At 25.6% G+C, this 15,756-nt stretch overlaps 1 protein-coding gene across 4 annotated transcripts in view; it reads right to left on the reverse strand.

Moving 5' to 3' along the window:
* Positions 1-1,098: 1,098 nt before the first annotated feature.
* plx (PTB_TBC1D1_like and TBC domain-containing protein plx) overlaps positions 1,099-15,756 on the reverse strand; it is a 344,267-nt gene continuing 329,609 nt past the window's right edge. For 2 of the 4 annotated variants that reach the window (XM_075368468.1, XM_075368467.1), the window contains one exon: positions 1,099-15,678. In XM_075368468.1, coding sequence (XP_075224583.1) covers positions 14,530-15,678 — 1,149 coding nt within the window. In that variant the 3' untranslated portion in view covers positions 1,099-14,529. The remainder of the gene's footprint in view (positions 15,679-15,756) is intronic. The other 2 variants (XM_075368470.1, XM_075368471.1) reach the window with 1 other exon arrangement.

Genomic DNA, 15,756 nt, shown 5'->3' on the forward strand with positions numbered 1-15,756 from the left:
GGGGTGGCTGAAATGTAATGCACACTGCAATGTAATAGAAGCACAAAGTGATAGGTATCTTTATGTTTCATTTCCTTACTATTAACCCTGCCATAAACTTGTTAACCCATGTCCTCTATTTTACGTCAGTTGCATTGTTAAATAGTGGAGCCTGTTTGATACATCAATGCATCTAAAACAAAATGCAGTAATTAAATTTTTGACATTCATTTTGTAATGACATTCATCATCATCTAAAAGCCGTTATTGTGATAACACTGTTGACTGAAGTACTATGACTAGGTGGGAAATAAATTCTGTGGTGGTAAAGTGAATACTGATTATGAATCTCAACAGTAGTTGAACGAACAGTTTCTGTGACTGATGAAAAGCACCAAAAAGAAATGGATGAATTAATTCAAAACGACTGTTGCATCACACAACTGCATTGCCAACCAGTTAGACTTATAGAAAGAATGAGTGACCCACATTATTGTATAACTAGGAAACCAAACTCTGTTCACAATGAGTGTCAGGCAAACTCAAAGAAAACACAAATTACAAAACAAAGGTAGTGATGGGAGACAAAACTTGGATGCATCATTACAATCCAGAAGAGAAACAGACCATGGAATACCACATGGTTTACCACAATCAAAAAAACTCTTGACATTGTTCTGGGATTCCAAATATGTGTACATGATCTGGAAGGTGGGTCCACAATAAATTCTGTGCGATATACGGACATTAAAACAACTTATGAACATGTGTTTGGTGTTCAACATTACATGAAGTCGATAAATCTGCAACATAATACATGGCCACACACATCGTTTGCATCCATCGAGATTCTTATGAAATTGAAATCTGAATCTATTTCACACTTTCCATACTCACCGCTTTTGGTGTCCTATAATTTTCACTTCTTTCACAATTAAAGTATTCAATTCACCATGGATGCTGAACTGAAGGAAGCAATAAGGTTGTGGAGTAACAAAAGACCACCAGAATTTTTTATTGACAGAATGAGAAAACTGATTCATTCAGCGTTGGGAAAATTGTGTATCTGTAAATGGTGATCACACGGAAAAATAAATGAATTCTTTGTAGAAAATAAAATGCACTTTTATGTCACATTTGTTATTTGAGTACCTCTTTTCATTTATTACGTTTTATTATTTCTCTTATACTTTTATTATTATTATTAAAAAATAAAATTAATTACATAATAATTAAAACCAATTAATAATAATAAAATTAATACTTATTTTATTTTATAATTATTATTATATTATTTTTATTATTTCTCTTACATTTTTTTTATTTCTCTTTTTATTTATGACTATGCATTACATGTCAGCAATCCCTTGTACGTAATACATAACTGGTTTAATATTAATAAATTCTTAATAAAACACAAAAAAATTTATTTAATTATAATTATACAAAGTAACACCATAGATGTACATAAGAGAATGTAAATGTTAAACTACAATATAAATACAAAGTGTTATTTCTTTTTTTTATTATTATTATTATTATAAACTAATATCACAATCATTTAAACTAAAGCCACATAATAACACTATTATGTATTAAGACTGATATAATTTATTGGATAAAAATCCAGAAGCTGATTGAGTATAAAAATAATTAATAAAAAATATTTACATTTTTTTAAATTTCATTTAGTCATATAAAATTTGAAAAATTTATAATAAAAATTTCAACAAAAATACAATGATAGTTGTAGTATAATATAAAATTATAACAGAAATGTAAACTCACAGAACTTACATTCATATTTGAATAGACATATTCAAATATTATTTTGTAATTATTTAAATTAATAAATTGATATGTTATTAAGGTACAAAATTATTTAATTTTTTGTACATTATAATTTTTTTTTTTTCATTTTATCTTAAAACATGTCTGATGCAATATCTCTGATTACCTAGCTGCATTTGTCTTAGGTCAATTGATTATCAGTGACTATTCTACTTTTTGGATAAGTATGTTTGCTACAAAATACTGATGAGAAAAAACTTTTTAAACAGGAAGACATCACTTAAAAATAACAATGTGCAAGAATTTATATTTTTCATAAAATAAGAAGGAATTACTTAAATAAATAAGGAACTGAAAGGATTATAAAAGTATAAAACAAAACCAAATATTTAACTTTGCAAAAGATAGATATTGTAGGAGTTTCATGTGAAAAAATCTTTCACTTGATAACATGAAAAAAATTTGAAAGTAATAAATAAATTTCTGATACTATATTGACAATTACTATTTCAAAAAGGATTACAATATCAAAAATATAGATGTAGTAAAAATGCAATAAATCTAAAGGCCTCAGTGTAATGGTGTTAATGAATTGAATGCAAAGTAATATTACTCAAACCAGACAGTAAATTTTAATATGAATCCACAATGTGTATATTTACCATTAGCATTAGCTAATGAAAGACAGTTTTAGAATCATATTGACTGGAATAGAATAATGAAAGGGAAATAAGATAAATGCAAGTTACAGCTTGTCTTCACAAAGGCAGGAAAACACAAATTTATGATTCAGATGAAATAGATAGTGCAAAGAAGGCAAATAAAAGATAACTAGAACATTTTGAATTAAAATAAATTAGTTATGTTAAAGAGTTTAAAATTAGTTTTACAACTGGGAAAAATATCACAAATATCTTCTTATTGTTTTGAAATATAATAATAATTTTTTTATGGATGCTCAGTGCATGATAGAGGAACCACGTAATTAACTGGAAGACAGTACAGCTTAACAATGCTGGCTGTAAGATGTGGAATGGAATTCAGAAAACATGATAAAGGTTGTTTACATGTAAAGGTTACAAATTAAAATATAAGAAGACTGGGTCTTTAAATTTACACAATATTTTAACGGTTGAGCTCTACAATAAAGTTTATACATTAGTTGTTGTTTATTTAACCTGAAAAACTTAAGTTTGGATACCTGTACTGATATACCAGAGGACCACATGAAAAGCCTGCTTAATTTCAAAGTTAATCTTCATATCTATCTTTCTAAAGATATTAATGGTAAAAAATAAAAAAAACTTAAAAACTTTTTGATGGATTTCAATTCATAAACCCAAAAACTATTCCAGTTCAAAAATGGATAGGTGTGAACACCTCCTGGTGGATATGAATGAAGATGCTAGTACTGAGATGGTGTAGTTGACTTCTGTCATTTGTTCATTTACTGTTAAGGCAAACAAAACAGTAACAAGAAAATGTTTAAATCTAGTAAAATCAATTTAATATATATTCAACAGGCCAAGTGAAAGGAATTATTTAGATTAATTAAAACATTTATTTTTACAACTACGATGTACATGAGCAAATGAAGCAAAAATGTAAATATAAAGGCATTTAAAATATTCAATAACAGCATTCATCAGAATCATTAAACGACAAACACTGCCAAATAAAGAAAAGTGCTAAGCCCAGCAATAATGTAACCAATATTCAACCTTCTGTTTGCTAAAGAGACTGGCTACATAAAGAATAATGTTTTAAAATATGTACTCTTAATTAATTTATAATACAATATAATTGGCAAGTAAATCTCAACTTCAAAAACTAATTTTAGTATTAAAATAATGTATTTTATAATATAATATACTATGAATAAGGTTAAATCTATGCTTAAATCCAAAATTCAAATTTGATTTAATGAATGCTGTGTTTCCCAGGAATAATTCCTCAAGTAACATTAATTCATATTAAAACAAATTTTCAGTTTTATTTATGGAGCAATTTTTTTTTTTTAATATAATTAAATGCTTTTCCAATCAAACCATATACAAAAAGATTTTTCTGTGATTAAAATAAAACAAGCATATAATAAATAAACTGAAAAAATAAAATAAATTAGATAGATAAATAAAATTACTTCAAATTTTTAATTAATTGTCTAGATCTGTATCTATGCAAATGCAGATGTGAATTTTTTACTTCAATTTTAAAATCTATAACATTTTCTAAAATTACTGCCCTTCAAGAACTTTTTCCACCAAAAAAGGCTATTAAAAAATATGAGAAACTTCATAATATTCTTGTATAAAAATATCTTCATATAAATCTTTTAAAACATTCTCATAATATAATGAACTATATTTTCTCAAATTGCATCATAAAACACATCTGTTTCATAAGAAGGAGATTTATTGTATTGTGGTTAGCAAATGTATAACTGAGACAAATTGTTTAATTTTCACAAATTTAAGAAATAGAAAATACGTCTTAATAGAAAAATTTGAGTTCGTACACCAGCTGAAATAAGTATAATTTTATAATGCCTAACAAGGTTTGTAATATATCAATAATTTGTTGTATATTTGCATTATTTAAACAAAATTTAGTTTCAAAGACTATAATAAAATTTACTTTAAGTAAATGTCAAAACCAAACAGTTCTAGATAACCTGATAACAAACAAACCCTTCACAAATATAGCGTAAGTATTGGCAGGCTTACTATGAAAAATAAGGAGTGCAGTGGTTTTATGTTGCTTTCATCACAGATTCTCGTTGTATAGAAAGCATCATTACTCTGTGAAAGTAAATCTTGAATAGCACTTGTTTCTGTACAATAAGTGTGACAGCTTATACTTTTATATACATATTATGTCCCAGCTAAGAAAGACTTAGATGGATGGATTTAGTAATGTACCAAATAAACATATCCCTTTCTATTGTGACCAACTAGATGTACAGAGATAAAGAATTGAGTAAGATTATACAAAAAGCCTCCAACTAGTCAGGAAATACATAATAAAAACTTTACATAAAAAAAGCCAAAATCCCAATTCAAATTTTTTATTTACACTGTATTTTAATACCCAGTAAATTATAAACAGAAAGCTGATGATTAAAATTTAAATATTTGGGTAGCGAGACAACAGAGTTTGTGAGAAAATTGGTAGAGATAGAAAGAAGAGTAGGGGAGCAAGTGATTCTTACCAAAGCATAAAAGAAAAAATATGCAGCAAGGAAGTTCTAAAGAGCTATAATAAAGTTTTACACACATGTAATGCATATCAATTCTGACATATGGTACAGAGTCTTGGGTTACAAAAGGACAGTAGTAAAGTAAATTAAGTTGGAAATGGAAATACAATTTTTTAGAAGCAAGATAAGAAAAACAAAGATGGATTGCAATGGGAACATTGGAATACCCGCTCTCATACATGAAAAAAATGTTGATCAGTAAAAGGACAGTAAGTACTAGTCAAAAAAGATGTTAAGAGAATGAAGGAAAAAATAGCTAGATAAAGGTAAGGAAAGATATTATAATGAATGTAGAAATAGAAAAGATTATAGTGGAAAAGTATTGGAGAGATTCAGTCTATGATCCATCCACTATCTGAATCAGTGTATTAGGTAAGGGAAAGATGGAAAAACAAAGAAAAGCTAATGATTACTTATAAAACACCAGAAAAGGGCATATTTGAAGCGAGTTCAATTCAAAACTGACCGCTGTTAAACTACCATGTAAAAAACAAAAACTAAATAAATTAAAAAATAAATAGATTAAAATATGTGTTTTTAATTAAACAATAATCTCTTACAGTTAATTTTTCTCAAGTTTTATACACAAATATTTTTAAAATAATAACTAAAATAAACAAAAAGCTCACAAATGATTGTTTTGTCTAAGTAATCAATAAACAAGCATACAAACAAACAACTCAGTCAAACAACTTAATAGAGTAGAGCCGATACATGACATAAATTAAGCTCTTTAATTATAAATGTTACTAAATAAACACTATATGTTACAGATATAGATATTTAATTTATATATACACAATAGATTTATAAACGTACACAGTATTCTAAATAAAAACAAAATCTACTAAATTCAGCTAATAAACTGACAAGCTAATAATATACATATTACATAAAATAATACATCTGAATTAATCAATATTAAGATTCTTATATTAATGTCGAAAATAATACTTCATGGTACATGGTGTAATAAAATGATGAGGTTATTGATAATGATTTATAATTTTTTTAAATGGATGTACTGCTCCTGTTTTACATTAAATTAATTTCTGGGAAATCTTTAAGAAATAAATAAACCAAAGATATGAAAAAGTTCTCATGATAAGATTTATAAAACTATTATAAAAATATCTGATTTCCAATGAAAAATTATTTAAGTTTATAATTCATTATTTTAAAATTTATTTTATTAATTGCAAAACAAAAATCGTTTAACTGTTTAAAAATATAATTGAAAATTAAATTAATTAGTAATAGTTCAATAATCAGAAAATTCCATAAAAAACAGGAAATGGCCATTCAAATCAAAATGACTTAAATAATTGTATATTTTCACTTTAGATTAAAGAAATTTGTTCTTCTCTCCATTTTTATTTAAAAAAAAAAAAAAACTAAATCCACATTTAATAGTACAAAGTACTATTTTATGGACAAATATATTTTTATTTTAGATTTGTTCTTTTCTTTTTTTATTTAGAAAATAATGTATTAACTTCTAATATTACAAAATAAATAAAATAACCTTAGAAAATGAAAAAAATCTTTTCAATTCTACTTTAAACTTTACTTTTTAACCATTAATTTGGAATATTAAACTTCAAAAAATAAAACTTAATAAAGAATTGAATAGTACTGTTATTTTTATAATGTTTATTTTATTTAACATTAAACATTTAATTCCAGATTCATAGCCAGGACAACAAAAAAGGTTCTGTATATGAAAAAGCTGTTTACATGAAATGAAAAATATGAGAAATTTGCATCGTGATAAAAATAAGAAACGGAATCCTGAAAACACAACATTAAAAAATTGATTATGAGCTAAGGATCTCAGAAATATATCATTAATCATCAACACATTTTTAAATGATTTTTCTTCTGACTTTTTACAATTAAAGAACATAAATATGTATTTTCCAATCAATCTTCTTGAAGTTTCATATGAAATTACTTTGAATATCAAATAATTATGATGATAAAAACAATTAATATTTTCAAATCATCTAAGCAGACCGTAAAGTGATTATTTGACGACCAGAGAAAATTCCTCTACAAAATAAAAGGAAATTCATCAACATCAATGTGTTTTAGTAAGATGTAACATGAAAACACAAAAAGTCAATATAAAAAGTTAACAAGTCGAATTCAGAATTTCCTTTTTTTTTGAAGTTTATAAATAAATGATGAAAATATACATAAAGTACTCATTCAATTTTATTCAAATTATTCTTCATTTTGTAGCTTAATTAATTGTTTTATGGTTAATAGAATTTTACCTAGTCTCAAAAACACAAAATTTTAAAAATTTTAAAAAGTATCAATTAATTAATTAATTTTTTTTTGTAGAAGGTTTTGCTGTTTTGATGTTACATAAACAAACATACATATACTATAGGATTATTACTGTTATACTAAAAAAAAATAAGTAAATAAAAAATAACATCAAAATAGATATTATGATGTACATGATTTAAAAAAAGTAAAATTAGTATAACAAATGGTAGCCTAGAAATAAGTTAGTTGAGTCTACAGTATTTAAAAAAAAATAATGAAACATGTTCCATTTATTTGAGTAGTAACAAATTGAAGAAAACAATCAAGTTCCAGTTAATATTGTGGCAAATGCTTAGAAAATAGAAAAATGATATGATACCTTCTCATGATGTGATAAGAGTACGACAGATGAACTTATATGCACAATCATGCATTAATTAAATGAAGAAATAACTGATCTACAAAATAAATTGCATTAAATTCATTTGTAATAATAAAACCATGAAGCTAAAATATTCTAGTATAAACAAATGTAATTAAAAAGAACATATTAAAATAATCATGGTTGATTAATAATAAATACAAACAAATACTTTAGAGAGTAATTTTTTTACAGCCTTCTTAAAAAATATGCTAAATATGTTGTATATTGATACAGCAATGTGACTTTATTGTAATAAAAAAAGTTAAATTTTGTTAACTATAACTTATTTAACAAAATTTATGAGTACATAAATGAAAAAATGTAACAATTGGACAATATGTAACCCTTTGTATATATTTTATTATCTTTGTTGTTATAAGTACTCTGACTTCAATAACTGATATTGATTTCTTAATTATCTATTTCATCAGTTTAAAACAAAAAAAAAAAAGAATACCCAATCACAATTACTTTTTTAAAAAATTAATAATTTTTTTTTACCATCAATCTGTCACAAAGACAACTTGCACAATAACTGGCATACACAAAATAATCCAATATGTCGTGGATTAAGAAATACTTTGTATCTGCAGTTTTTCCATTTTGTTATAAAATATAAAAAAAAATTTCCTACTTTCTGTTGACAACTCGTATAATTCCTTCCAATAGAAATGTTCTTTTAGGCACAGTGTTTACATCTGGTATCTGACAACTCGTAACTGAATAAGTGGCCATTGTTTTTGTTGTTTGAGATTGTGCTGCTCTTTATAAATGGTAAGTATTATTTAATATTTTAAGATATTTTACCTTATACCTTAAAATTAATTTATTAGTATTTTCAAATATGTATTGCTGTATAAATATCCACTTGATTGTAATTTCTTGAGAAAAGAAATAACCAGAATTTTTTTCATAATCTATCCAATTAGTTACGTGGTATGAATATTAATGTATATATTTGTTTACATCCAGAAGTTAGCATATATGTGTTGTCAACATCAACATTAAAACAATAAATTACAGCATTTATAGAATGTAAATAAAAATATTATGAGAAAAATGTATTTTATGATTAGACTTCTAATTAACAAAGAATAGTCTATTTTATCATAGATTTGTGTTTCAAAAGTAGGCTAAATGGCATTAAATTTTCTTATATGTAATTACACAGTTACCTAAAAATGAACAAGAAAAACTCAATTTTTGTCTTAAAAAACTGTTTTGTTTTGTTATTTACATTTTTTAAAATAAACTCTCTATTAATCAAAAGTATGCAAATAAATTTCTACTGATGTTAATAAACACATCACATTAAATTAGTATTTCTGTTTCTATTGCAAAGATCTGAATTTTGATTTTTACTATGGAAGCAAGAAGTAAAAACCATTTTGTCATAAATGAAATTATTAGTTAAGTAAAAGGTTGCTGTTATTTAAATTCATTCCACGTTTCATCTTAATATGGGAATAAAAAACATGACAGAAATGTAAATAAAAATAATTTTTATGCTGTGTTTAACAATTAACCACAGAAGATCTCAATCAATCAATGTACAATTAGTCAAAACAGTTATTGAATTGACAGAAAGAATGATTGTTAAGTCTCTCAAAATTTTAAGATTGATGAATAAAACTCTTTTAATTTAATGTATCATCAGACTCTTATCATCTGAAATTGTAAGCAATTTAGAAACATTATCAGTTAATAAGAATATAATCTAATGAATAGACTCATAAAAATGGGAATTATTTGAATTATCCATTTTAACATTTCCTAGTAATTATTGTGGTTGCCATAATAATGATTTGACTACAAATGACCTAGAGTGGATTGAAACTACTTCGTCTGAAGTTTCAGAATCACCATCTGATGTCAATCTTGGAGACGAAGAAAAAGAACAGAATGAAGTCCTCGCAACATGAAAATGGACAAAAGATAAAGAAAAGAAAAGACTTTTCCAGGAATGGAAGTTTTAAAAGAATAGAAAACTTTGTGAACAAGGGAAGGCATAATTGATATTTGGGATGGAGTCACAAGGAGAAGAGTATTGCTAAGCGTGATATCCATCAAGAGGAACAAACCAGCGTAGAATTCTTTACTTTGTAGAAAGAGCAAAACCAAAAATTGTAGCACAGTAACAAGAGGTTGAGAGAAAAGAATTTTTTAAAACATTTTATAATGATATGAGCTGGAAACAAAAAAACAAAAGATGCTCTTATCTTATTATTGTTACTTAGAAAAATAAATGAAAAACTACAAAGTCTTGTAGGTCTCGAACATTAAACTATAACTTAAATGTGAATGGTCAGACTACCGCTGTTTGTAAAAAAAAAAGTTTTCTTCAACTTTGGGCATAAAAGAACGGTTCATTTACAGCTAGGTAAAATCAAACAGTCATGAATGGTATGTTTCATTCTCAGATAGTGTTAAATGAAAGAAAAGCAATTGCTTGAACTGTTAGAGCCAAATGAATCTAAAAAAATTTTAATTATATTTTATGAGATCACTAAGTTACCTGTACACTACTGTTAGCGAGTTACAAGCAAGTTGTATTTAAAACCTGTTTTAGGAACAATATCAGAATTACATGGTGTATCAAATGCTGTGCAGAGAATAATATAAAAGCAATAAGTAGGTTTACTTTTGATTTAGTTACAAACCAAGAAAATAATCCTTCACTTCTATAAAAAGGATCAGTGTGGCTCATGATGTGCCGATCAGACAGGTAATGTAATGTAAGTGATAAAATCTATTTTTTTCACAAACAGAATAAAGATAAGGCAAGAGAGGAAAAATGCAAAGATAAAAATGAAGTGTTAAAAGAAAACATTATAGTCTTAACACAAATATGCAAGCAGTTAAAAGTTTGTCCCTTGCTGTAAGCATCCTCTTTATATAACAAAAGTAAGCTCTGGCTGCCATAACTTCACAATCTGCAATGTAATTAATTATCAATCAAGATGCTACTGGTTCAATGAAACTCAGTTTTATTTAACAGCATCAATATTTGCTAGTTGTTTGATAGATTATTTAATGGAGATAACAGTGATTCAGAAAAAACTATCATAATATGCAGCAGTGGTTGCCCATCCCAGAATCAGAATTCTGTTAAATAATGTTCTTCTTAATTTTAGTGTTTTCAAAAATGTTACCTTTATAGAAATTCCTTAAATCCAAAAATACACAGATGGAAGTAGATTCTATCCATGCACACATTAAGACAAAACTTAAAAACAAACAGATCTACCTTCCATCTGATTATCATTGCATCACTGCAGAAGCAAGAAAGAATCCTTCCCTTAACAAAGTAAAGAGTCAATTATGATTTCTTCACTAACTTTGGATCAAATGATACATTAATATATGAACTGATTCGACCAGGTAAAAGCAAGGAGAACGAACTGTTACAGATATTAAAGTAACAAAGGTATATTCCTGATGGACTAAAAAAAATTGATTTTGACTCCTATTTTATTGATATTCCATACAGAACAAAAAGTATTTCACAACAACCTTTACCCAATGAATTTTCAAAATCGAATTGAAGACCTCTTAAAATCAAGCAGCAAAAGTGGATGTTTTTGCACAGTTAAAGGAGATTATTCCCAGGGATTCCACAGTTACTAAGACGACAATCTGCTAAATGAATGAACTCGATTAATTTATTAGAATAATGTATGTTCCAAATATTAATTATCTTAATTTGGCTTATTTTTCATTTTTAGCAATACTGTATTTCAAGTACGCAGATTTTAATATTTTTTTCAAGTTTTCATTGATTTTTGTTTACTGAATCACAGAACTAATTGACTGCTGAAACTTCTCTATTTATTTTATTGTAACTCATTGTAAAATTTCAGTTTATGCAACAAACTAATAATAATTTTTTAAATTACTAGCTTTTGAAAACTAGCAGCAAGTTTCATATAACAATTTGAAACAAAATAATATAACAAAACTTGGATTAAATATTTTTCTATTCATATCTCAATAAATGTTTTGTACAACAGATTTGGTTCTCTTGATGGGAAAAATGAATAAAAATAAATTGAATCCATAAAAAATGTAGTTTATTCATTACTTTTTTATGTTGATACCAAGTATCTGCTGTTAGTAAAAGGTAAGAAAAAATTTATACCCCATACCCAAAGTAAATTTTACTAATACCAATAAATATTAAAAATATTTACTGAAGTAATAAATAATACGCCTTACAATTGTTATAAGTAACAAATATTGCTGAAAATGAATTCTTGATTTTTTTTAAGGCATTTTTTTACCTCCAGAAAAATATTACTTTTGTAGTTACGAGGTATTAAAAGGGTTCTTTTGAGGGTTATTCTTAACCCTTGATGAAAAATCACTGTATGTAATTTGGCTTGATAATTGTAAAATAAAATTTAAATTAGGTAAAAAAAAATACACTTATTAAACAATTACATTAATCCAATCAACCCAAGTACAAAATTAATAAAATAAAATAGGATGACACCTAGCTTATTCCATAATCCAAGCAAGAGCGCTTTTGCGAGTATTATGTAGTTAATACATCATCAACTTGGACAGTCACATAACTTTGGCTAGCTAGTCTACATGGATTTCTATTTTATTTTTATTATTAATTTTAATTTTGAATTTTAATTTAATTTTTTATTAACGACTTCATATTTTGTATATATGCAATTTTTAATTTTAATTTACAATTTAAAATTTTGAATATATATATATATATATATATATAAAAAAAAATTAGTTTCATTTCTGTTTTGATTTAACTGGAAAAGTATCTTTTAACAATTTTAAATCTCAATTTTAATTTTAATGTGTAATTTAAAACAAAAGATTTGAAAAATTATACAGCAACTGATGATGCGAGGAACTCGCAAAAGCACTCTTGTTTGGATTATGGAATAAGGTAGGTGTCATCCTATTTTATTTTATTTTATTAATTCCGTACTTCGGTTGATCAGATTAATATAATTTGTATAGTGCAGAGGAATATGATTCCTGAAAGGATCAATTTTAGAAAAATATTATTAAACAATATCTGATGTTAACTAAGAGTGATTTTATCAATTAAAATCTTACAAAGATGAGTTTGATAGAGATGTTAAAAAGGACCTGGTTGATGTAGTTTTGATATTCACAGAGAGGATAATAACCAAAAAAAGATATTTATGCACTGATCTACTACAGCATAACAATTTCCTTTTTTGAACATATAGAATAAAAGTGATTTAGGTGAGCGAGGCAAATATATATTACTGAACTATAAATAGATAAGACAATGGAAAAATTAAAGAAGAGAAAGAAAAAACTAAACCTTCTTAAAAATCTATTTGACTGCACGGTTATCAGAATGAAGGCTGGTTGGAAATATTTAATGCTATGATTGGTTGTAAAACAAAATGCTGATGTAGTAAGCAAAAGAAAAATGTTCTTGGGAATGATTTACTGGCCAGTTCCTTCCCTACCTAAAAAGCATGCATATTAATGACTGATAAGTTAGCTAAAATAAAAGTACACTACGTAAATTAGTAAACCTCCACCATGTTCTGATTAAAATCCATTACACAGTTAAATTTATGGACAAAATAATTTTTTTAAACCATGACCTAATATTTTAAATTATATCTATTCCCAAATAAAATAGTACAACGATAAACTAGACTGTTGTATTCAGGTTTAACCTAAATCAATACAATTAATAAATTAAAATTGTGTTTTTAATTATAGTATGAATTACAAAAAAATAAATACATAAAGAAATAACTAAGTAAAACATTTGTTCATTTATTAACAACCTAGCTAATTATGGCAATTTAATTTGTACTTTAAAAAATAACCACATCATATTACAAATATTATAATTTGTCAATTATTCCTTGTTACCCTACTACACAAAGTATAGCAGGTTTTTTATGCAGATGCATGAAGTTGAATTTTTAATTTTAAATTTACATGAAAATTTGTACTGTAGAAAGTGGTTTTTATTTGTTTACAGAAATATATATTATAATAAAACCACAGTATGCTATTCTTTACAAACAGTACCATAATGTAAAATTTAAATAAAGTAACAAAAGAATTATACTTTAATACCAAATATATGTTTTTAACATAGATCAGTCCAATAATAGTATATAAATAAAACAGACTGATATTCTATAGTGTATCATATAGTTATATGATAAAGTAATTTTTTAATTATAATTATTTGAAAATTGTTCTTTAACATACTCCATTTCTTTCTTGTTAAAATTTTTATTAAACTTTGATATGATTTTTTTAACTGAGTATACCTTATGTAGTCAGTTAAAAATATTAAAACTATATCTCTTGTATGTATAATACAATCAGTGATGATTATATTCAACTGTTCTTTGTCCTGAAAATTTAATATCATAAAATTTTAGTAGATAAGTTTAAAAATATTCATTTGTATTGGTTATGCTGATATGTATGTACTATTCATACTTTTTTACAATACTATTTTATTTTATTTATAGTGTATTTATATATTTATTAAATAATAATGAGCTTTAATGTTTAATTCTTTTTTTCATTAAACGTAAGTAAATTGAATACTTTTATTTAAATTAACTTCTTTGTTTTGAAATATTTTACATAATTTCAGAAATACTAATGTTTCATTGTTCACACTATTTTGATATTGTAAAGAACATAATTAACTACTATTATTGAGGCGATGACAATAGTTTATTTATAAATATTAACCGCTTAATATTATTGTTTCCTCATGCAAATAATAAAATATTGATTTCTATGTTGAGATAACCTATGTTAATAAGCCGGATGGTTTTTTAACAGGTAACTGTGATTTTATAAGAAGTTCTGTTTCATTACCGAGGGGTTTTTCTATATTAAACTCACAACTTTCAGATATTGTAGAGGAATTATTATTATTGCAATTGATTGAATTTTTTTCTCCGATTAAATTATTAGTATTTTCTTTAGGAATAATCAAATCATGCGATTCAACGATTTTTAATTCTATTTCCTTATTAGCATTTATATCTTCTCCAATGAGTAATGATCCGGTACTGGAAGACGGACTAGGATTACTACTTATACTACTATTTCTACTTTTAATTGGTTTAAATGTTTTTAATTTCGTAGTTCCACCGAATGATATATTAACATCTTCACATGTATCTAGCGGATGTATACCATTATTTATTGTACCAATCGATTCAGATTTACCCAATTCATATGAGCTTTGTGATGATTTTAATTGTTTTTTCTTGTCGTAGACGGCCGGCATCGAATTTGATTTTCCATACGTTTCTGTATTTTTATCAAGTCGTAATTTTTTCTTATCTTCCTCAGTTAAAACTCTACCTAATCTTTTTCCGATATCACAACCTTCAGGTAATTGAAGACTGAGTAACTTTTTCTTCCCGGTATCATTAAATATTGATAAATCATCTGAATTTGGACTTAATTCTTGAATTCCATTTTCAATCTCATTATTTAAATTGTTTTCTGTATTATTTTTATTAAGATTATTGTGTGAAAACATTCCAAATTTTTGTTGTATTATCTGATTATGAGAATTTGAAAAGAAATTTGATACTTTATTAGTGAGAACTGGTGAACTCAAGGCCGGTTTAAGTGGATTTTTCTTTGGTATATTTGAATTATTTTGCGAATTATCATCAATTACCTTTAATGGTATACCTCTTGGTTTTAACATATTATTTTGGTTCATACTTTTACGTCGTTCAGAATTACTTATTTGAGTAACAATACGAAGAATTTCACAGGGTATTTCTATATCTGTGTGACTGTAAGCGATATTCTGGATGAAGTTTCCAAGAGTTGAGACTGAAACTTCAAGCCCTCGAACCTGGGATTCAAGCTTATTAATATTCATCATATGTGAACTTCTGGTAGTTTCTAGTCTATGAATATTACTGTTAACAATCTGAAACAAATAAAAATTTATTTAAATGTTTAAACTTTGGTATCCATGATTTGTTGTGTTTTAAAAAATAAAGAACTT

This window comes from Lycorma delicatula, chromosome 6 (genome assembly GCF_047948215.1).
Source record: "Lycorma delicatula isolate Av1 chromosome 6, ASM4794821v1, whole genome shotgun sequence".
NCBI classification, from domain to species: domain Eukaryota; kingdom Metazoa; phylum Arthropoda; class Insecta; order Hemiptera; family Fulgoridae; genus Lycorma; species Lycorma delicatula.